At 37.6% G+C, this 25349-nt stretch overlaps 1 protein-coding gene across 3 annotated transcripts in view; it reads right to left on the bottom strand.

The window, feature by feature from the left end:
* Nucleotides 1-22235: 22235 nt before the first annotated feature.
* BMP5 (bone morphogenetic protein 5) overlaps nucleotides 22236-25349 on the bottom strand; it is a 61406-nt gene continuing 58292 nt past the window's right edge. For all 3 annotated transcript variants that reach the window (XM_030236489.2, XM_009094511.4, XM_018919685.3), the window contains one exon: nucleotides 22236-24573. In XM_030236489.2, coding sequence (XP_030092349.1) covers nucleotides 24424-24573 — 150 coding nt within the window. In that variant the 3' untranslated portion in view covers nucleotides 22236-24423. The remainder of the gene's footprint in view (nucleotides 24574-25349) is intronic.

Here is a 25349-nt window from a genome sequence, read left to right as displayed (position 1 = left end):
ATTTCTCTTTTTTTTCTTTCACAGTTGCATCTTAGCAGATGTTTACTGTACTTGGCATTATCAAACCTGCTCCCAAGTACAGTTATTTTATTGTTGGTTCATTCTGCCATGTCTACAAAACATCTGTGGTGGGCCATGTGGGAATGTACTTTTACTGTCGAACGTTTCTCTTTGCCTGCTGCATAACACCAAGGAAGTGGTGAGGCCTGTCAGTGCTGCCATCCAAAACCAGAATCAATAATTCTGTTTTAAAAATCTGACAGCTTCTCTCTTTTTCTTTTCTAACCTCTTCCACAGCCTTCCAAATGCAAGACGCAGGCTATCCCTGTCATCCATTTCAAAACCCGATCGGCTTTTGGCTGGAAGCCCCCTCTACAACTCCACTTTCAAATTCAGAAATAGAGATTTTCCACTCATTTTTTAGGACTTTTCTACTTTGCGAAGTGAATCTCATTATGACTTATGTCATGGCAGGTGTTCATCTCCCCTCACCTTCTTAATGCAGGAAACATATGGGGCATTACCCACAATAATAACCCCACTGAAATGTGTCTACCAGCAACGATGACTGGAAAGCCAACTGGCCAGCCTGGAGTTCCCTTTCATAAGGGAAATTCCGTGGGAGTTATGGGGCTTGTATAATAACAGCCTTATTCTAGAATATTTTCCTACATGAACTTCGTGTTCAGGTTATGGACTTGGGAAAACATTTTAAAGAAAGAAGTAAATGTTTCAGAATAGCAATTCAAGAACACATCAATTCAGATTTAGTTTCAAATTGTCATGTTTTGGGGATTGTAGAGTCAGACTCTTGATCTTATCAGACTGTATTTTTCACACGTTTCATTCTTTTTTAAACGTTTTATTTCATTTAAATTTATTTAGCAGATCCCTCTTTGGAGCAGGAAATCCCAACATTATTAAATTCAAGGACTCAAGAAAGGAAGGTAGAAAAAACATGTTATTTGGAAAAAATCTGTTGATTAATATTGAAGGGCTCTCTAACCAATTTAAAATTAAGATTAATCTGAATCCATATAATAAATGGAAACTCATTCTAAAATTGAAACTTGAGAAACTGTATTTTAATCTTGAAAAGTTTTATTTCTCCTACTACACCAAAGTGAATGTGTATTTACACTCTGAATTATACACATGACTCATCCTGCAAATAATTGTTTTAGAGTATTCATTAGCTGTACAGAATACTTTTCAAACATTTTGTATGAGCATTTTTTTGCAGTACAAGAGTCACACTATAAAAAAACAATACAAACCATATAATATAGACAAATGTTAGGGGGTTTAGTGCTTCATTATTTCTGGGAATATTTCCAAAGAATTTTTTTCCTTTCTAATTTCCCTTTCTAATTTAACAGATCAGTCAGTCTTTTCTTCTGTGGTTTTAACCAAGCGGTGCTGTCCAGTCCAGAAAGTGTGGTGTTGTTTGTACTCTGCTCTCAGACTGGGACAAGGAAATCCGTTTCCCTGGTAGTGGGAAATACATGATTTCCACTGTTCAGTGGAAGTTCTAGTCTAGAGAAAGTTTCTTGCTTGGCCAGACACTACACTACACAGCACAGGGTGAAGATTGACCCAATGCATAGATTTCACAATGCTCTCCATAAAATTTTATGGTGCACCCTGTCTGCATATTCTCCTACTCTCCTTCTAGCCAAGAAATATTTGCCAAACTGTCACTGAGATAACTCGTGAAAAACAGATCATGAAAACTCTCTTATTTGTTTTCTCTTTTCTCAAGTACAAGGAAAGATAAAAGTACAAAATGGACAGAAAATAAATATGCATAAAAAGGAAATTATTAAATTTAAAATAAATATTGAGAGCTATTAAAAGATATTTTTTGACACAGCTGAGGGTCTTATGGTCAGAGACCATGAGTTGAGTTAAATATGACTTCCTACTGCCCCTGTAACAGGGAATGCTGCACCACTAGACAACCCCTTGTAATGGGACTGAATTTACAGCAATAAACTTGTGCAGAGATTTACTGATATAATGCTGCCTAAAAACCTTTCTAGTGCTAAGTCCTATGTTTCCAATCATGTATAAGTTTCCTCCCATTATATGTGCTCAGGCATTGTAACAAAGATTTAAGCACTACACTGGAGAAGGGTTGAAAAAACTTCTATTTTCTTAAATCTTTGGAAAATTATCTAAAACCTCTGTGACATATAGTGATCATTTGGATCATTTTAAAACAAGAAGTTTAAGGACCCTTGTATGTGGGGTGGAAGAAGTTAAAAAAATGCAATGTAGGGTCTCTAACCTAGCTTCTGTATAAACCATGCTCTGCCTAAGGGTGCAAGTAGCGCTCTGATCTGGAGCAGAGCTTGCTTCTTTTGCCTTTTCCCAACATTATAAAGAGTTCCCAACAGGAGTACTACAAGACCAGGACAGGAGAAGACTCCCATGCTATATTTGAGTGCAGTGAATAGTTGTAGTCACAGAGACTGAATGGTATCTTAATGCTAAAACTTAAGCTTTTTTCAGATGTCAAATTTCACTTCTACAAATGGTTTAGCTGTCAGTTCATTGTAATACTTATCATGAGTTCAGTAATACTTATCATGTGTTTACAAGGAAAACGGGATAGAAATTTGTTTAATCTACTTCAAACACCAAACAGGTACAGATTCAATAAAGTAGTAACAATAAAAGGAACAGTAGATTGCAGAGGGCAGCAAGAATAGTACAGTGTGACCATAAGGATTCCTCTTGACAGACTCTGCTCTCACAGAGATCAATACCTCTGTATGAATTGTCATTGCATTGATTTTTAAGCTAAGAAATTTTTATCCCCTGAACTTTTCTGCATCTACTTTCTGCATTATTGAGCAGAATATAAGTTCACCACACAATTTCCACCATTTTTAACATTTGATGGTCCTATCTCAGGCATGCAGAATGGACAAATCAGGTTATCATCAGGATCAAAGGTTTTGTGACAATAAAGAGAAGAATATAGGTTGTTCACGGAAGCTAGAAACTAAGATGATTTGCTAGTTAAACACCACAGCATTAAAACTTGTGTTAGGACTCAAAAATGGAAGCATATGTACTTGATGGGAAGTGGTCACAGCATCAAGCACGTTCGAGGAGCATCTGGATGAGGTTCATACTACTCAAACAGTTTAGTTTTAGGTAGTCCTGCAAGGAGTCAGGAGATGGACTTGATGATCCTTACAGGTCCCTTCCAGCTTGAGAGATTCTGTGACAATACCAACTCACTTTTGATACAAACTGCTGCAGAGCTGTTTGGTAAGGCCCAAATTGTAAGCAGCTGTCAAATTATCACACTGTCAGTCTCCTGACATGCTTGGTCTGTTTCTAATCCACTTACAAATACTGGTGAAATAAATATGCAGTGTCAGAAGATGTTCTTGTAAATCACAGAATCACAGAATGGGTAAGGTGAGAAGGGACCACAAGTCCAACTTCCCTGCTCAAGAAGGGCCATCCTGGAGCACGTTATAGGGAATTACATCCAGATTGTTCTTGAGTACCTCCAATGAGGGAGACACCACAACATCTCTGGGCAATCCCTTCCAAGATGTGATCATTCGTGGTGACTTCCTCAGATTCAGGTGGAATTTACTGTGCATCAGTTTCTGCCTGTTCCCTCACTAAGATGAGCCTGGAAACATCCTCTTGATACCCTCCCTTTAGATACTCATAGACATTGATGAGGTTCCACCTCAGATGTCTCTTCCTGAGGTGAGCAGGCCCTGCTCCTTCAGGCTTTCTTCTTAAGGAATGGTCCCATCCCTCAGTCATCCTCGCACTCCAGGAACTCCGTGTCTCTCTGGTACTGAGGAGCCCAGAACTGGACACAGCACTCAGGTGTGACCTCACCAGGGCTGAGCAGATGGGCAGGATCTCCTCCCTTGACATGCTGACAGTGATCTTCCTAGTAGAGCTCGTTGGCTTTTGTAGCAACAAGGGTGCACTCTGCCTCATGGACAGCTTCTTGTCTAACAACTGGACAGCAGCTGGGTCCCCACCTTATTTCCTGAAATGTGTGATGTTTTATGTCTTCTAGCATTCCCATCTGGATATTTGGGCTTTACTAGTCTAATTTTTGAGGATTAGAAATATACTGGTAGATATCCAGCCTCCCTCAGATCCAGTCCCAATGAACTCTTGCAGCAATCAGTTCCACCAGCTAACCACGAATGGTATGAAGAAACATTTCCATATGTCACTTTTCATTCCAGTTGCTGGCAGGAAATCCCTCTGTTTTTCCTTCTTTATTTTAGCCAGTTGATCTTTCTGTTGAGCAAGGTGATCCACCCAGACCTAGCAGCTGTGCCTTGCTGTGATTCACAAGGAGAGGAATGTGGTGATAAATGGGATCTTTCAAGTCGGAAGCAGATCTGTGGGTTTGGAGGGCTGATCTACAACATGCACCATGGCTTTCTTTGCAGTCAAATTCTGCAGTAACCTGTAAAACTTTGCAGTTGCAGTTTGGAAGTGGATGAGTTAAGTGTCACTGAGGCATTTTTTTAAGTGTCACAGGTATTTTTAAAGTAATTGTTTGTATTCTTTTGATGAACTTTGCCTGAAGTCTAATGACTGTAAACATTCCTGCATAATAAGAGGCCTCATTAGCAGATTGTCAGCAATTGTCTTGGAAAGAAAAAAAATGTAAAATCTTCAGGGCTTGGAGGAAATGGTGTTTTTTCTTTTGTTTTTATGTTTTGAAAAATTTTTCTGGTGCACTGAATGTGCTGTTGCATTGGTTGCTTTTTCAGTTTATAATAATATGTGTTTACCACGCTTTCCCCAGTGACATTATGAAACAACTATGTTTTTGTGATACTAAGAAGTTATGAGGTTTGCAAAATTTGGATGCTTATAATGACACTGTCTGTTTTATTCTTATTTTTTTTTCTAAGATGAAATTGTCCTCTAAGGAGTTTATTCACATGCTATATATTTGTTGAAAGTTGTTGTGAAATCTGGCTTAGTCAGTAGCATGACCTGATTCAATTGCTCTCCCCATCTCAGGACAACTAATGTTATTGGTCTTTATTAAGTGACTAACAGTGCTATATTAACTTTTATGAGTTTCTACCACAAGATATAAAACATAAGTAAAATCATAGGGAAAAATTCATCCTGGAAAACACAACATACCTGGCAAATGTTCACCCCATACTTGAGAGGTTAATTATGCAAACTTTTATTCCACATGCTTTTGTGTATAAAGTATCCATTATGTGCACATTTTTTCCAAAATTTTTTTGAAGGTTTTGCCCTTTTGTTGTTATGGAACATTTGAAGGAGACAAGCCTGGAGTCTCTTTTTGTTTTTCTTCCAAGGAAGAGAGAGTGATACAAAACAATTTTTCTTCAGTCTTACTCAGGGAAATTTTGAAACCAGAGCTAACTGAGTAATAAGTGCAAAATAAAACAAAAACATTAAAAAGACATGCATGAGAACATTCTGAAAGTGAAAAAAAAAACCGTTTTAAAAACCAGGAAGTTATAGATAATACAAGACATTATTGGGTTTTTTAATTTAATTGTTGGTAGTTATGTAGACAAAACTTTTTCTATACTAATCAGTAGGATTATGGATAACCTTCTCCCAAATTTTGTTATATTTATAGTAGTTTTGGTGTCGTACCACAACTGCTGTCAGCAAAGGCAGAAAGCACACATGGCTGCTTCACTCCCAGAGATACCATAGCAGCCACTGCACCTGACATGACCTGGCTTTGCTACTGGAATGGTCTTTGCATGCCCACAAACTCTGCTATTGATTTCACCATGCTCCTTTCCCAGCAACTTGACACTACGGAGCGCTGGCACCGATGACATCTTTCTACATGGAAGCTCTTCATCACCAAGGTAAATCAGGAAGCTACAGTTTCAGCAGCTGAAGTTTGCAGTATGTCAGCTTTAAATTATCTCAGTCCTGCAGTGACTGCTAATCCCTTACCTTGAGCCTCACTGTACCTGCTGGTTTCTGCTTGGTGTACTCGAAAAGGACCCAGTGGAAGAGTCTCCTCTTCCAAGACGTGCTGTTGCTGACTTCCTGTCACATACCCATCGATCCATCCCATCTTAAGGGTTTAAATGCACAGAAATGCTACATTTACCCACATCCTTGAGATGCTAAAATTTATGTTATGTTTAGCCTTTTTATGTTAAAAGAAGAGTAACCTCTAGGAAGACTTGGTAGCCTGTCTTTCATTGTTAGAGCTGATTTTCCCTCAATTAATTCAAAGTTCATTTGCTATTTTAAGGGAACCCAGTAAGATTTTATTCTGTGGGAGGGCAGCACAATGGGGAAACTGTGAGGTTTGGCTTGCAGCCAGAATTAGCCAGAGAATTTCTGGATTTTGGCTGCACTTGCTGTAATAGCAGATTAGTCTTCACTGAGAGATTTATCAGGGCCTGCACAAAATTAGAAAACCAGATCTGTTTCTGGTGAAAACTTCTCTATCATGTCAAAGCCTGCTCAGGTGTTCCCTGTGTAATACACCACTACCTGTTTCCCTCAGACATCTGATGACTGGATCACAGCAAAGCATCTGAGAAGCCATCTGTTTTGGTCCCTTGGATGAGCATTCATGAGCATATTGAAATGAAAACAAAGACAGAGAAAGAACAGAAAGAGTCTGGAACTTCATTCTCTTCATTGTTTCTTCATAGCCTAGCAATTATTCATGAGATAAATGACTGAATTTTAATATACATGGCAAAACATGTTTCCATTAATATTTGTGAATGAGCTACAATTATGAAACTGGTTTGCTGTCTCTGATTTTTTGCCAAACCTCTTCCAGGCGGACTATTTTTGTCATGGGAATTGGCCATAAACATTTTATGCTTAAGCGTAAATTTAAGATAATTTATTCTGGATTTATATCAGTATATCTCGTTTTAGCTCATGGCATTTTCTTTATTTAAAACAGTACAAATCTCAGCAGCATCTGATTTAGTAAAGAGAACCATGGAGCTTCTATGGATAGTGAGAGCCATATTTTTTAAACAAAAAAGCTGTCTGCCCATGTCACTACTATTGAAAAATGTTCGTGTCATAATAGTGCATAAATAATAATTAAATCTTAGTCTGCTGTAAGGGATTTCAATCATCATTTCTGTAGCTTTTTTTTCCCCACTTTTCTCACACAATTTGTATAATTTTTTTTATACTGAGCAACTTTTGAAAGAGTAAATGTATTTGCATATATAAGTCAAATTTAGAAATGAGAAACATGAGAAAGCTATTTCATGGAAACACCATCAGGAAATTGTGGAGAAATAAATATTGTATCTCATCTCTGACCATGAGGTTATACTACACCCAGTTATGAAAAGTCATATTTATAAGCTCCTGCCTCTGTGGTTTTGAAGGAGGGGGAGGGTATTCTCAGTTTGCACACTGCAAATCACAAAACCAAGGGATTCACTCTTATGGGAAGAAATTTGTGAGTTATATCAGTCTAAAACTGCATACTGCTCCTGAAACCAGGTTTTTTGTTGAAGTACATAAATAAACACATAAATAAACAAAAAGCTCTACAGGGACAGGAGGAAGAAGTTATTTGCACTGTAGCAAGAAATCCTCAGATCAAGCAGCTTCTTTTCAAAGTGTGACTGTGGAATGCAGCAGCTGCTCAAGGTTCTGCTAACTGTGGAAGATTCATGACCAGTAGATTAATTTACTTTTCAGCAATTATAGCTTATCTTACATGAGCCTGTTTACAATTTCTCTGCCATCTACATGCATTAGCACCAGGTTAACGTGCAAAACATGCACTAAATTATGTCCTGGATAAATCTCTCCTGCTAAATACCACAGTCCTTGTCCCTACTTCCTGAGAATAACCTTTGATCTTCACATCAACAAAAATAATAATTACTGTCTTTGCCCAACCCAGGACAAGCAATTTCACTCCTAAATAAGTGCACAGCTGGAGACAGATGTGTTCTTCTCTCTAGGCAGACCCCGCAGGGTCTTCCACAAGGCTTTATATCATACTTGTCATTCGTTTATCAGGATCCAAATGTTGTACACTGAAAATGTGTGTAAAACATTCTCAGAATTTCAAACAATAACAAATCAGAATGGGGGAGGGGGAGAAAAGGCTGCAGGAAAAATAGAAGTCTCCCAGCTGTGCAAACTTAAGTAGTTGAATTAGAGAAAATGCACTCCAAAAGTTACATTTTTGCCATCTTCAGCAAAAGATGATTCAAGGAATGTATTATCAAATTTTAAATTCAGTGCCAAACTAATGAAAAAATGTTTCAAAATCTTCCTTTAGCATGCACAAAGACTCCAGACTATTCTGTTTAGAGAAGTCCTAGAACTCTGTTTTTCCATCCCCCCAATAACTGGTATTTTCTGATGAAGACAAAAGAACTCCTCAAATCTTTTGTTTCTTCAGTTAAAGAAGATTTTTCTTTGAAGCTTATATGTTAATGTTTGATTCTGGCTTTCCCTTCTATCTTCATGTCTCTTTTAGGTACTCTGGGTTTTTTGTTCCCTAATCATATGAAAGATTGTATAATTTTTTCTACATTAGGAAAAAGAAAGCTAAATAAGCAATATCATTTAGGGAAATTATTTATTTCAAATAATTTTTGCTGTTACAATAAAAAGGAAAAATTTGAAGGAGAACAAAATTAGAACATATAGACGAAAGAAATGTTTTTAACAGAAACTTATGAAATTCAATATAACAATAAATATGAATATTACAATCAATTATATGGTAGTGATATATTATTTATTAAAGATGAATGAAGATAGCCATATATCCTATAAGGAATATAAAAATCTTTAAGCCAATTTAATGAGCCAACTGATATTAAACAAAAGTTTAAACCACGTTCTGAGATCGAATGTCATATGAATTTGATCCAATATAACAAATGTGCAAATCAAAATGAAAAAGAAACATAAAGCTAAGCAGTCTGGATAATTAATTATTTTTCTTTTAATTCAGAAATCAGTAGTATTCAAAACAATCAATCATGTCTAAATGAGGGAAGAATTGCCCAATTTTATGGATTTTCTTTTCCTGTTCTTTATAACTATTTACTTTGTCTTGAGTCTTCCCTGGTCTCTGCAGGACAATCTTGGATTGTTGCTCCTTTGTTCATCATAATCTTTTCCCCCTGACAGTGGCACCTCTCCCAGCTCTCTTAAAATATCAGGGTGAAATCAAGTGGGAATACAATCTGGAGGGAAAAAAGTGAAAGAGCCTCTTAGCAAGTTACAATGTTCAATTGGCGACTTTTTCTATATTCTGCTATATGAGAAGTCTGGACAGATCAGTCTTCTCTGGCTGAAACAAAGGTCTTATCCTTGCTGAAGGTTCTTTTTCATTCTACAGAGGGTCTGTTGCCCTCTGTAGATCCATATTAATGAATAAAATCGCTGAGGGCTCACCCCATGCCTCCAAGGACAAATGCTTTGGCAGGGTGATGTCCACAGAGCCGTCCCCTGTGTACTTGTCTCCCGTGCAGGAGGGCCTCACCCTTCCTGCCTGTTGGCAGCAATCCCCAGCTCATAACATCCCTGAACTGAGCCTGTGAGACAGTGCTGGCTAGCATGAGCCAAAGCTGTGTCCAGAGAAAAACCTGCAGTTATTAACCAGCAGTTTGGAGATGAACAACAGAAGAACACAGAAATGAGATGATCCCATGCCCCATCCCTGTTAAGCTGGAGCAGACAGAGTTACAGTGACTAAAATTGCCATTCTGCTTCATGAGATATATTTTAAGTGTATATATGAGGCAAATGTACAAAATTCTTGTGAGCATTTTCAGATCTAATGTGCATGGTCTTACGATTTTTTAGTTATAGAGACAATTCTCAAACACCACAGTCACAGGGAAAACACAATTTTAACTGGCAATCATAGAACAGAACTAAAGCTCACAATGCAGGACAAGAAGAAAAAGCTCCCATACTTTTAAGCTGATTGCTGAAATACAGTCATGGAAGCAAATCCTTTATTTTCTGCAGTGAAACCTCCTAAAATAGTGAGCTGAGTCTGATGAAAATTAGATCAGCTACTATGTAAGGGTCTCACATTACATTTGCCAGAGAAATGCAGTAAGCTTTTCTGGTCCACATCTCTTTAACTTGTCTGTGAATGGGAGGCTTCACAGTGACCACAGGGTTCAGAGTCCACATTACATACCCTGAAGCAAGGAGGGAGTATCACATTCTGCATAAAACATTTTTCAGCTAATATGGCAGGCAATGATACTTTCAAAAGTTTCTAAGGGACTTAAAGGTGTAAGTTCCCTTTCCAGCCAGGACCCTGGTCTGTATATGAGGTATAGTGAATGAAAAAGCTAAGCACCATAACCCCAAGGGTTTGCATATCTCACTATCCCCAAAAGTAATCAGCAAGACTGAAGCTGCTGCCTCTGAACGAAAACTAATGGGAGAACTGACTAAGCTAAGGAGCAGATACTGCTAAAGCAATTTTTGAAGATCTGCCAGAAAAGAAGGCCCTGTGTAACTGGAATCCATGCCATGAATTCCTTCGTGAACTAATATTTTGCAGTCTTAGGCAAAAAAAAGTGTGCTATTGGTGGTAAAAAGTAGTCATGCCAGTGCCAGTGCTCCCTTTTGCCCAAAAACCAGAGTGCTAGAGAGCAAGATGTGGTAATGTGAGGTTCAGAGCAGCTTGAGGAGATTACAGCCCACATATCCCATGTGAGTTCTTCAGCCATGAAGGTAATGATCCTCATAATCATGAACATATTTTCTCTCCTACACAAAGATTTAAGTGTGCTACTGAAAGAAGAACAATTCTGTCAGACAATACAAAGACCATTTCATCCCAAAATATCCTTCAGAAGAGAAAGTCAACTTGTAATGTCTAGTTAAGGCGCATATGGCTGGGGATGGCACGTCTGGGAAAACACCTCTCTGCTTTCCCACACCTGGGAAAGCAGAGAGGCATGGAGGAGCTGCAGGGATAGTCCATGCGTGGAAGATGACACAGGCTGCTCGGATTCCCAGAGGGTGGAGTAAGCTGGGCTGGATGCTCAATGAGGTTCCAGGAGGGTCTGGCAGTGTCTGCTTCAGTTCTTGAGTCACCTGCTACCACGGAGAAAAAGTGGGATGCACAGTAGCCCATGTGATAGGGTCAGGGGATGTGGCCTCCAAATGAGAGCCCAACTCAAAGTGCTCATGGCAAATAAAGCAGATGGAAAAAATGAATGTGCAAATCTTCCATGGTTTAAGTGATTGGAAACAACCTTCACAACCACTGTGGTGAAGAAAACATCCTTATTCCTGCTTTTTCCACATGGTGCAATCCAGCATTTGACAGTGGTGGGTTTCTACAGCAGAAACGCTGAGCCAAATGGTCCTGCCCACCCTTTTCTCCCATCCTTTCTATTTACTCACCTGAGCATTTGGCTGGAGTTGTGTTGATCCTGGTCAGCATGCTGAGGGAAAACCCACCTTTTTTCACATCCAACGTTTTCTGTCGGATTTGCATGCTGAAATGATTCAGCACAGAGAAGGCCAAACAAACTGAGAAAGGGAGAGGTCAGAACCCTGGGATCTTGGAAAAGCTAAGGCAGGTTATGATTGCACACAGCCCATTGAGCCAGCAAAAAAACAGGTAGGGAATGCCTGCTGCAAACATTAAGGCATCAGGCTGCTAAGCAACTGTAGCCAGTACTGAAGTACCTCTCATGGGGAGGTATTTAAGCATTTTATGGAACTTTACCAGAAGAAATTAGACTTCAGGCAACTGAAGGATTCAGTGATGCCTATATTAATGTTTATCTGAATTTATGTTTGGATGATAGTTTTTGCAGCATTTAAAGAACATTTGGTTTCCTATATACATCTGAGGTTTCTAACTCATGATAACAAAGGTGCTTTTGAAAAAGTATGGAAATCCTTAATTACCCTGGGTATCTTTGAGAATTTTAGCCATTCTATCTCCAAACCATTCAAGACTAATTGTAAAGGCTGTAATAATTTCTATGTTATACAACAGACTCCTGATTCCAAGTGCCATATATTACTAAGCACCAGGTTATCTAGTACTCAGCTAGAGCCTGTTTGAAAGACAGATTGTCATTGAATGTCATAAATTCTGTTTTCTGATAACTATTATTACTATAGCACTAGAAAAAGTGGCTGAAAAATACATGTCTATGAATAAGATTAATTATATAACTTACAGTGCTTACTTTGTTAAGTTAGCCTCAGACAATCTTGTTTCCCAGTTCTTAAGACATAAAAACCCAATCCATAATGTCTTACTTTCTATGTGGCACTTTTATCCAAACCTTAATTTGATTTCTCTCACTTTCTGAGTGAGGCCCAAATGAGCATGCAGCAAAGCCAACAGTCTGCCATTCTTATACTTTTAATTATCCTTCAGACCTTCATGAAGAAGTTTAAAATGCAATTTTAGCACTTGTAGCAAAAAATCTGTTAGCCAAAAAGACAATAGAGGATCACATCTTTATGCATCTTCATGCATTGTATTTTATAATTAATAATATCTTCTTGTGAGTGTCTGATCACCGAGAAATGAAAAAAAAAATCTAAATATCAGGTAAAAATAAGAGGAAGACTAAATTCTCAAACTACTTCAACAGAATTAAAACTGAAAATTTCATGGGAACCAAGAGGAAGAAAATTTTATACTGGCATTCTGATCAGACTTCCTATTACCTCCATTTTAATTATAAAATCTGTATTAATAATCACCTATTAAAATTGTTAACTCACAATATGTGTAGCTTTTCATAAAACAACAAGAGTATAATAAGAATTAGTCAAATTTTAAGACTCTTCCATTGCCAGCACAATCCATGGGATTAAAATCTGGGGTTTTTGCATCTTTTCATTATTTGGAAAGATGCAAAAATTATCTTTGAAATAAATGCTTGTTGCTGAATCCAGGTTTTCTTTCTGTGCACAGTACTGTATGACGTGGGAAAGCTTCATTTTTCTCTGCTGCAATAAGATGACAGTGTCAAAACTCTAGGTGATACCAGCCAAACATAATAGCACTGCTCCAAAATGCACAAATTGCAGATCTAGCTCAAGGACCAAAGCTTCTAGTCTTATGCATGACATCCCAAAAATTAATGAGCAAAGCAACATACAGTAGTACCAAAGTGCAAGCCTGAGCAATTCTGTTTTCATGCAAAGACATTGACACCCTTTAACAATGTCAATTTGAGCTGATATGGGTGGACAAACACCAGTGCTCAGCAATCCCAAAACAACAGCAAAACTTGCACAGAGGAGGGCAGGGGAGCCCTAAAGCACGTGTAACATGTGCAGTCCTTCAGGGAGAAGTCATGTTCTACTCTTGAGCACCATGCTGCATACACTGCCTGGAGAAGCCACAAATCCACCAAGCACAGGTCCATCGCCCAGAGACATAAGGCTTTTTCCATGTGATTTTTACCTATCTTCCAGGGAAATCAAAAAGATAAAGGCAAAATATAGAGGTTGGAACCATCACATTGTGTTCTGATCCTTCCAGCAGTATACTGAGTCCATAAACCAATTTGTTTTGCTCAGCAATACTTTGCTTTTTTGAAATAGATGGAGTGCAAAAGGCTAAAGTCCTTTCCAAAGACCAATCTGTATCCCAACAACAGACATTTTCTTTATTTATACATACAAATAAAGCACAGGAAAACAAATATCACGTGGAAAGACACAGAGATATACAAATGCTGAGAACATATGTTAACAAACAGACATCTAAAACCATTTTTCAATGATAGTGTGGGAAGAGGAAAAGTGCTTAGATATCAAAGACATGTGCATGGTAGAGTCACTAATGTATTGAATGTGAATTCAATATGCAGAATAGTTCACCAGTGTAAACAGGGTTAGAGCCAGGAAAGAAGAAAATGAAGATAATTATAAATTTTGGGGCATCTATACTCTTGACTAAGTGGTTTTGTTCCCTTGGGGTGCTCTGACCCTACTTTTTGTTGTGCAGAAGATGAAAAAAACATGTATAGCTAGAAACCAACATAAGAAGTAAATCCATCTGGGGGTATCATCTCACGAATATTTTAATTGAATGCAGAGTCTGTCGTCTTGCTCCAAGCTATTTTGAGATAGCTCTCTTTCTCTTGACCTTTTAGATGAGCTCTACAGTTACATCCACCTTTCTTTTTGTTCTGAAAATAGGTGGAGAAATGGTAGCAAGGAGTGTTCTGATCCAGGCAGTTCACCACGGCTTTGGAGAAGGCCACTGAAGTGAGCAATTGTAGATGGCCCTGAGTGTGCATAAGCCCCAGACCACTCAGTTTTTGGTGACACTCAATATCCCTATGGACCTATACAGTAAAGAATATTGCTATAACCAATAGCATATATTTCTCCAGTTTATTCACTTTTATGTCATGAGGGGAATAAAAATCAACACAACTACAATGTCTATTTAGGCATTTATTTCTGTTCTCTCTAACCTGCACCTTGCATTAACATAAAATTCTGCAAAGACTGCTACAGTACAGTGAATCCTCTCACTAAGTCACTAACTAGAGAAAATTGCTCTCAGACACAGTGAGTCATAAACTCTGCACATTATGTTTTTCAGACTTTTTCACAAAATCTAGAAAATTCTGAGAACATGAACAGTAACATTTCGTAGACTGGAGAAAGTCACTTCAAGGGAATAAACAAAAAAATAGCTTGAACAAATAATTTTCTTTGTTTATGACTGAAGGAGTTCTTCAGTATTAAAAAAAATTAGTACCTTGAAGGGAGAAAATTAGAAAATTAGATAAAAGATACAATTTTCTAATGAAGGAATATTCTTTTAATTAAGAAATATATCAGATGGCATGTGTTTACACACTTGGACTTGTACATGCAAATGACAAATAAGCACAAACAGAACGATCTGTTATCTGACCCCCTCATTAATGTTAAGGTATTTATCCTCTTAATTTTCCTTTGATACTGGCAAATGTTATTATTGTATTACAAATGAGAACTGAAGGAGGCTAACAAATCTGTGAAAATTTTGGTGTATCACAAAGTATGGCAGATAAGAATTCAGAAACAAACCAACAACAGCATCTAATGCCACAAATTGCACTATTTTTGCTCTGCTTAATGGATCTGAATGTCAAAAGGTCTCAAAAAGCCTTCTTAATTTCACTTGTCCTTTATCAAGGCATGACCAATTCATGCAGATATGGGATACTTGTTTTCCAAAGTTTCATTGTGAATCAATGATAGAAGCAGGGAAGCAACCCAGAACTTTTAAGCCCATCTAATTTTTGTGCACCAAGGAAACTTCTAACTCTGGTCTTATGCCCTTTAAACTGTCCCTGAAGTTTTAGTAATTTATATTAAATTAACTGCTTAAGTGACTTCAAATATTGGTCTCTAGACTTTCCAAAATTAATTGACTAAATTGCTTTGATACTCAGCTGACAGTCACTCACTCCTGCCTTGTCTCTACTGTCCAGATAGTAATGGGAAGAAAAGATCCACATGTATTAGAACATAGCCAAGAGTTAATGTGTCTGATATGAAAATGATACACTTTCCTCTTGCAAAATCTATCCAACAATTTCTAGTAATTTGAAGTTCTACATCTTTGCACACAAGCAAAGTTTAAATAAGGTTAAAACTTTATTAGCTGGGCTGTATTTATACTGTAGTAGACTTTTCAAAATATCTAGCATACAGTCTTGACCTTGGAAGAGACTGCCAATGCAAGTGTTGTCAGTGGTTCTTCCTTATACAGAACTGAATCAGCATCAAAAATGTCAGCAGAACTCTTTCTGTTTTAATTTAATTCTCTCTACGTTTTCATTGGAAATGTGTGTACATTTCAACACTGGGCTGCCAAACTTAAGGAATTCCCAGCTCTGCACAGATGATTGCACTGTATGGTTAACCACTTCACTGCATCTCTGGAGCACTGCGTAAAGCAGGGGAGCAGCCACCTTTTCACAGGAGTAGGACCCTCACAGTTGCAATGAACCAAAGACAAAAGTACTCAGAAGTACTCCTGACAGGACATTAGTCAGAAGATGGTGCTGTTATAACAGAACTTTCAAGGCAGCTGAGTCTCCGTGGGAAAACGCAAGAGAAAGTAAACCCTAAGTGTAAATGAAAAGCTGATTTCCATGTGAGCTGGTGTTCTGCATCTCACTGAATACACCTCACAGAAATGTACTCGCTAGGGCACCCTTTAATTCTACACCTTGGCTTGCTTGCATCAAGGGGGAAATGCACAGGAAAACACATTTTAAATTGCCATTCACAAACTTTTGCACACTAATTTAAATCATTTCAGCCCTCACATGACAAAAAAATAGATTTTTCAAACCTCAAATGACAAAAAATTACATTTTTTTTACTTTCTACCCCTCATAGTGTTTCCATGTCAATATATGGGTTCTGACTGAGTTGCTGCTGGTACTGCAAAAAAAACTGGAAATAGGCAGTAATATAATTTCATAGCCTCTGAAGCATTATTAGCTCAAATATCTACATAGAACCACTGTTTTATGTCATATAGAAATTGCTTTGAAAGCACTTCCTTTTGTCTTTATAAAGGGAAAAAATGGAGGTTGCACAACTCTTCATAGGCAGAGTACTAAGTTTTCTGCAATGTGAAAAAATTGCACTGTGACTGTTAAAGAGAAAAAGCTGATGTTGGTGGGAAAATGGGGAAACAGACATATAATTACTAAAACATTTGGTTGCAAGCAAATGAGCATAGTAATTACCTACAACAAATGGGTGATTGGAAATGCATGAAATTAGAGCAGTCCACAGGAAAGCTAATTGTTATAATTGATATGATGAGTGATATGGATTCTGTAGTCTTGGGCAATCATGAAAACTAGATTATAGAGGCAGAACCACCAAGTAGAAATGACCACAGATGTGTTTTACTGTCTGACAGAGCTCTCTTCCTTGCTGAAAAAGCCACACTATTGTTCCTAAAATCTAGAATATAATGAGTGTACATGTACATGAAGGAAACCAAACTGGGGACAAGTGTTCTCATGGTGATCCAAATACATTAATGGGAGAGATTACCATTCCTGCCTGCACTCCAGTGCCCTTCTGAAGAAGGTTACTGTATTGAGTAAACTTCCAGAGGAGCAATCTGTTAAAAAAATTGCAAAGATCACATCTGTGAAATGAAACAGCCTGACAGCCTGGCATTGCTTGAAAATTCAAGCAGACTGCTCTCCTGGAAGGCTGATAGGGCTTAGTGCTTAGAGTCAGGGCAGTGCCATGTAACTAATGACTGTAAGGAGAATGACATAACAGCTTTATGTCATTCCTAATTACCTAATTAAAATAATTTACCTAATTAAAATAATTTAAATATGTACATTTCGCATGATTTCTGCCTTAACAATTATTATTTGGCTCATTTCTTACAGCTTTTTTCGGCATCAAAGGTCAGTGAAGGGAAAAAAAATCAGAGGAATGAGAGAAAAACATTGAAGGAAATATTTTGCAATTAGCTATTCTTAGCTATTATTAGTTACATAGCTATTCTAGAGTAAATCCAGAGGAACTCTGCTGCTTCTACTGCAGTGTGTATTTACATCATGGGAAAAGCCAAGAGAATGGGAAAAGAGACAGTCAGTGGAAATGGGGTGTAACATGATTGAAGAGAGGGGTCAAATTCTTTCCTGCCAAAAAATGAGCAAACCTCTGTGAAAATGTCAGTGAAGCTTCACTCAGAAATGTCAGGAGAAATTCTAGCCAGAGTGGGAATTTCACAATGAATACGTTTCTGTTTTTTTGAAATAGAGCCATATCTTTGAGCACTTTTATGATTAGATGCAAGCATTTTCAGTGGGCTCTACTGTGCACCATTCTACGAGACACTTCTTCTGTTTCCCTGCCGGACAGCCCCTGTGTCTGCACTGTGTTAGAGAGGGAGCCCTGCAGCTTCCAGGCTCCTTTCCACAAACATGGGCTGCTGGCTCCTCACTGAGTTCATCAGTGCCCTGCAGACACAGCCCCTGCCAGGCTGATGGGGCTTCTGCCAGGTGCCAACACAGTCCTGGCTTCTCTGGCCCAATGGCCACTTCTACAGTGCTGCTGTCAGCTCTGCAGATCTGCAAGGATCTTTTCAAAAGCTTTTTAAAAACTACTTTCATGATTGGTTTTAAAATTTCTAAGTTTGGGAACTTCCACATTCAGTTCAATTATGGAGCATGAAATTAATTTCCTGTAGTTTTAAGTTATCTTCAGCCATATTTTGTTGTAGATGAGTGAGAGGAAAGAGTAAAAGCATCAGGCCTTATTTATAAGGAGAAAAAAATCTGAGAATTAAGGAGTTAATTGTATTCTGACATGAATACCATTCCCATTACCTCACTGTCCAATATGGGTAAACAGAAAAAATCAGAAGTATGTTTACAAGTATTTCAAGGGCACTATTAATTTTGATAGATTTTGTATGTTCACCAATACATCCAAGAATATTGATCTGGTCCTTGGATATATGTCCTGAGGTACACAGTATAGGTCTTGCTAATTAGAAACTCTTAAATTTTCACTAAATTATTAGATTTCATAACATGAAATGTTTTCAAGCTCAGTAGTTTGCTAAAAAATCTTTCCTTTACAGGGAATAGAATTAGCTCCACTAATTCAATTTTCAAAGATGAAACTAATTAGTGAGTTTTGTTTCTTGCTAAATGCACTAATCCTTTTCACAGACATGTTTCATGGAACCCTATGCACTTTCCTATGTATTTCTATCCACAAGAACTCATACCAAGCTAGAAAAAACCCAAGAAAAATCCAAATACATGCAAAAAGGAAAGACAAAATAAGCAAAAAGATTTCTCAAAGTTTCACATCCCGGTTAAACAAGTAACTGACTTGGCAGGTCTTGTCTTTGTTCTGTCCCTGCAGCACAGTCTAGGAAAGAGCACTCCCAGTGGGAGCTGTTAGTCTTGAATAATAAAACAGATAACATGCAGAGAAGGCTGAAAAGAGCCATTGCAGAGGTTAAGGGAGAAACACTAATTTTGGAAAGGAATCCCAGTGGTGGACGTAAAATTTGCCCAAATAAAAGGGAACACATATTCCTGCGGCAAAACAGCTCAGTAACCAAGAAAATAAGCAGGCATGAAAAGCTTTATTTTCCAATTAGATCAGTTTAGGGAGTTTGATACATGCACTGTGTTTCTCTACCATGTCTTGTCCAACTTTTGGTCTCCCTGCAGTTGAGTAGCTCCAGGTTCAAGCCTGGACTTCTCTGTCAAGGAATTTATGGGGGCAGAGATGCCAGAAAGATCCCCCACAAAGTTTTCTCCTTACAATTTGTCAAAGACCTTTCTCTTTTCCACAAGTGTTTCTGCTCATAAGTCAGCTGGAAACCCAGAAGAGACCAGGACAAGTTTTACAGAGAAGATCTGCTCCCATATCTCTGCTGCAATATTATTCTCTGAGAGTTGTTCCCTAGAAAATATGCTGCTCTCACATCTCCAGCCAACATCTGGCCTGAGAACCCCTGCTATACAGATATGAACACAGTCCCAGTCTCAACACATTGCTGAACTTCCCACTGAGGAGGAGGAAAATGTATGAAAAAGGAGGGATGTAACACTGCCTTCAACTCTACCGGTACAGATTTACGACCCTGTTGAAAAGGTGCTCCAAGATCTGCTGCCAGATTGTTGTTGGTTCCCTGGAAGTAGCTTTTAAATTCCACCACTCCCACATTGGAAAGGTGTGGTCTACATTCTGCACACAAATAACCATGAAAATAGAAAACTATTTTGTAAATCGAAAGTATAGGTCCAGGTAAGCCCTAAGATTGCCTATTTTTCCTTAAAGTTATGAGTTGCATGGACAGAAGTGCCAAGTGTATGCATCCCTTGCCAAGAGTGGCAGGGTTTAGAGCAGGGGTTTGGACAGGGTTTAGAGCACTGGGACACTGGAGGCCTCGTTGTCTTGCCTATCCTGTCTCTCATCTGCTCTTCTCTTTGTCAAGCCTCTCCACTTTCCTGCACATGTAAAATTTAGCAATACTAATAGCACACTCCTCTATTGTAAAGCATTAACATCTGCTAGAGCAATGAAAATATTCATTCATATTAATAAGAATTATCAGTGGTGTCTATTGGAAGCAAAAAAGTACAGGAAGAGAACAGAAAGCATTTAGCTGGAAATATAACAGTTGGGAGAAGTGTCTGTGTCATATGTTGTAAATGTGGAAAACAGAATACAAAAGGCCCTTTTAATTCACATGAGATTCACAACCCCTCATATACCACGTTTGGTGCTGATTTATTTGAATTAAGATGGCAAGAAAACCTCCTCTCACTGTTTTTTGTTGCATTTTTTAGTTTAGTTTTCTTTTGTTTTTAATCAAGATCTTGCTCAAGCCCTGTGAGTAAGAATTCAGTAACACATTGTAAATCACATTTTGCAAGTTCTATGACTGCAGATGAGATAGTAAAAGATAATGCTGTATAATTCACATGTGGCTGGTTTGTCATTCAGGCACCACATGTCGGATTCTCCCTCTACACAGCTGAATTTGTGAGCAAAAAAGCTGTAGAGACTGAAAATAATGTAATTTTAAGGTCCTGGTAATTAGAATTTTTTGGTTATTGCTGAAGCAATTCAGAGTCTTATGAGTACAAGCCTAAGCCATTTTTTTAACAATCTTTGAGTAAATTCAATTTATCATTAAACTTTTCCAAAAGAGGATTTGAAAAAAAGCTCAGAAAACAACAACCAACAAAACCAGAAGTAGTACACTGTCAGCAGTCACACCTTTCCCTAGGAAATGGTAGAGAAAATTATAATCCCAAACAAAAGTGTGACATCCCATCATGATAACAGGAGGTTTGTCAAAGCTTCACATACAAAAAAACACATCCGAGTAAAACTTTCTCAACAATGTAATGTTATTTTTAAGGTGTCAGGGATTGTCACTGGCTACAGTTGCTCAAACAAGATCTAAAGCAGAGTCACTGTCCTAAACCTACGCTGTAGTTTTTGGAGAGAAATAGGTGATTTGCAATCCAAAAAAGCAACTTTTCTATGTTGTCCCTTAAGAGAGTCTCAGTTAAGGTGTCTACATCATAGATATAACTCACACCACTCATACATTTACCATTTACCAAGATGAGGCCCCAAATGGTCTGACAGTTGACTCACTTCACAATGTAAAGACTAAGTACTCTTTTATAATTTTATGCATCCCAGTATGCAAAACAATCAGCTGCACTCTCATGTGCAGCAAATAATTCCTGGTTTCTTATTCCTGAAGATACCCAAGCTCCGTGAGTGGCTTCATGTTCACTACATACCTAAGCACTCACACAATTGCATATTTACCTGAACAGCCTGCTGCAGAAGGAAGAGTCATGGCATTGTTAAGGACATGTTAGCATTTCAGATAGATGCACAATGGAAAGAAGCATGATCACCATTTTGCTTGAAGGCATCCACACCAACAACTCTCCGAGACCTCTCCAGCTGGGTTTTACAGTGGTTCAATGTATTGCTATGTTGTCAGCTACCAGACAGCTTTGCAACATCAATTCTGGGTTTTTTGGGTTTTTAGCCCTTGATGTTCCAGTTATTAAGGATGTTGAAATCCTCAACAAATTGAAAAAGAGCAAAGCTCTTGTGTCCTAAATGATAATGGAAGAGTCTTCATAACTAGAGAAATGGATACAGCTACAGATAAGGGTAAACTTTCATATAATTATGTACATGTTGTATTAAATATGTGTGTTTATATTATGCATAAATGTATAAAAAATAACAGGTATTTGATAGGACAAAGGAAAAGAACAAGAAGTCCTGCATTAGTTGGTACTACTGAAGAAGAGATTATCTGAACAGATTTACATGAAAACCATGTCTACATTTACTTCTCCAGAGCATTTAGAAACTTTGGTGCTGCTATCCCTTATTGCAAACAGAGGAATGACCAGTTATGGATTTATTAGGAATTTCAAAAAACATTTTTTCTTTCTAGTGTGTTTTGAGTGGAGTGCTAGCACTCGAAGGTGTGATTTGAAGGTACGATTTTTATTAGAAGTGTAAATGGTTCACCATCGGCTGTTTAAGAAGTAACAAAGAAAAAGTAATTTTGCAAAATGTCTGTTCTAAAGATGAACTATAACAAAATCTGTCCACAACCATTGATGATCTCCTGCTTTTCCTTTTAAAAGTCAGCGTCATTTTTTCATGTATCTAAGAAGCAAAGCCACAGCAGAGGAAAACATTATTACAAGTTTATTATGTCTCAAAATATAGAAATATATTCCAACAGCATATTTTAAAGAATAATATAACAATAATCTTCAGGTTCTTAATCTCAAAATGGTACACCATTATTTAAAAATATATTACTTAATGTACCCAGAATTTAGTGTCCATCAAATTCCATTTAGAATAAATTGAATTCAAACCAGCATATCCACCTACCCAATTTATACAAAAAACAGTCATTTTTAGAATACGACAGAGGAGTTTAACTTTTCTAAAATGGTAATTCAGATGCAGATGTTTTTTCCTATACATTCTTGTGCATGAACTGCAACTAAATCTAGATATGTAGGTAATGTCAGTATAGAATACAGACAGGAGTGCAAAATGGAACTGTTCTATTAATGAGGAAGAGTTCCCAAGGCTGAAATCAGAACTGCTATTTTTTTTTTTGATTGAGTGTATGCATAGAAAGAATTTATGTATTACTCCAACAGCAAGATAAAATAAATTAGTTTCTGCAAAAACAACAGCTGCCTATTCACATGCATACACACAGTCACACGCATGCTGATTTTACCAGTCTGTAATCATCTGAGTTTTCTGAGATATGTTTTAAGTAACCAGAGAAGTCAGAATTTACCTTATTAGACTGCCTAAGAAGAAACTTATCAATCCTATCCATTTTTTAGCAACTCTTTGTGAATGGTTTAAAGGAAGCACTTTTAATGAAGGCAGTTCATGATAAAAGCATATGTGATAATTAGCCATGTAATAGAGAGAAAAACATTTCTATTTTCCCATTTTCATAGCCTAAAACAAAGGGGTGCCCAAAGACATTAAGTGTAATTAATTCAAAATAAACCTGTCTGTAGTGGTGATGGGAATGGTAATTTATGATTGGTTGTGCCATTCAAAGACAAAGGATTTATCTTGAGGCCAAAATTTAGTGGGAATAACAAGTTGTGGATATGGATTTAAGAACTATTGAAGTTGCAAGTACTAAATGAAAGAAAAAGTATTCCATATTGAGTCCCATTATTTAAATCAATTCCCACCTGATAGAAAAGCAGGTGGGACTGCAAGTAGGCTGCAAGTTACCCAACATCATCTTATGAAAGGTGTTTTTTATTGTTACCTGAAAACAGCCACCACCAGGGATAAGATTTTTGATTAAACATGTGACAACTGCTGCACCCCCTGTGCCTTCCCTTGCACACTCTTAAAACACATCCAGAAGTGGGAGCTAAATAAAGCAAAGCCCTTCCATACCCTGTATTCTGTATACTTTGTGCATATAGTAGCTTGTGTGTGTAATGGGAAGGCTTGTGTGGTTTTTGTAAATTTGATTTTGGCTTGTAGTACACTAATATAAAAATACCTGCCAGAGCAGTGTCATAGATAATAGACTGATATGATTTGAGGTAAGAATGTTGTAGTTCAATTTTTAGTGTTAACTTGGAAAGTCATAGATGGAGGCAAGAGTCTGTCTACACAGAATTTCTGAAGCCTGGAGCCTTTTGCAAACTCTGCAGGTCACAAGCCAAAAAGTAACATACTCCTCCAGTTACACTCATCTTGTTAAAGAAAGTAGTTATAACAATTATGTGCAATTTTTTTCACTTCTATTTTTATAAGCTATTTATTTACTTAAGCACTGTTCAACATTTCACTTTTTCTAATGGAGCAGAAGTTCTAAAAGAAAAAATATGTTTAGCTGAGCGGTTTTGTTTAGTTTTTTTCTTCCTGTGCCTTTTTCTAAATAAATACCTTGCCACAGTTATCATTGGCAAAATATGACCAAATGCATTTTAGTTCCTCTAACAAGAAAAAGCAGTTACAGAACTTCTGGAGTTTCTAGTTTAAAAAAATTTTATACAAAAAGGCTTTACTTTACAATATTGAAATGAGATGAAGCAAATTTCAGTACGGTCAATTGAAAAATTAATTTGTGAACTTCTGCTGCATAGTGAGGTGACCCATTAAATAAATGGTTCTGACATTTTGCTCATACCAAAGAAACTATATACTTTTAAATAAATAAAAGCTACTATGTACATTATACTGTACAATTAAATGAGAGACGACATGAAATGGAATAAATTTAGGCCTGCCTTTTCATCAGCAACGCTCATATCTTGACTTTATTACAATTTTGAATAAGACCCTCTGCTTTAGATTATTTTTTTTATTTTAGTGGCAGCCACATGAACGCACCACCATATTCCTGTATTTTTTTAAAATAACATTGGAACTGTCATCAAAGTAGAGCACGGAGATGGCGTTCAGTTTTGTTGGTGCACAGCATGGCTTTGGTACATGATCGGGGAACATCAAGTGAACCTGAAAGACAGATAAATACATAGCTCATATATCAAACAGAGAGGTGCAAGGACAATGTCAGTGCAAAACATGTCTTTGCAATTCAGCCAGGGCTGCGGTCACAAATTTTCCTCGGTTAGCAACTTTAAAGTACAGCTTACCTCCAGCACATTTTTCTTATTTCAGTTGCACAGGCAGGGTTTTTCAATGAAAGCAGATGGAGAGATAAATGAGAAGAGGCCAAGACAGAGAGTTGGTTTTCAGATGAAATTTAGAGAACTGCAGTTAGGCAGCTGCTCAGGAAAACATTTAAACATATTGTCCGTACCATCTCTGCGGAGTACAAGGCACAACATGGAGCAAAGGCTCAAGCCCCAGGTCTCACGCAGACCCCAGTGAGTCCTAAAATGCTTTCCTGTGGTGGGGGGTCAGTGTGGAGGAAAATCTGTTGCAGACAGCAAAGGTTGTGCAGGCAAAGCCTCATAATGAAACTGTTTTCAGCCTATGAAATGGTAAAATGGGGGGTCTCAGACAGCATGAGTGCATTTTAAGGTCTTATCTAGGTATCAGTGGATCCAATTCTACTTCCACTGAAACAAAAATCAGTTCATATTGTGGGTGCCAGCTGGGCAGAATATCTGGAGCAGGGACTGAGGCAGAGAAGTCTTTATGTTCACCAGGCTGAAAATATCAATGAAAGATTTAAGCAAAAGAAAAGAGTTTTGAAAAGTGTCCCAGAACAAACAAGATCTAGTGGAAATAAAATGGGGGAAATTCAAGTTCTTTGTACTTGAAAG

The sequence above is a fragment of the Serinus canaria genome, chromosome 3 (genome assembly GCF_022539315.1).
Source record: "Serinus canaria isolate serCan28SL12 chromosome 3, serCan2020, whole genome shotgun sequence".
Taxonomy (NCBI): Eukaryota; Metazoa; Chordata; class Aves; order Passeriformes; family Fringillidae; genus Serinus; species Serinus canaria.
This window is presented reverse-complemented; position numbering and strand designations above follow the sequence as displayed.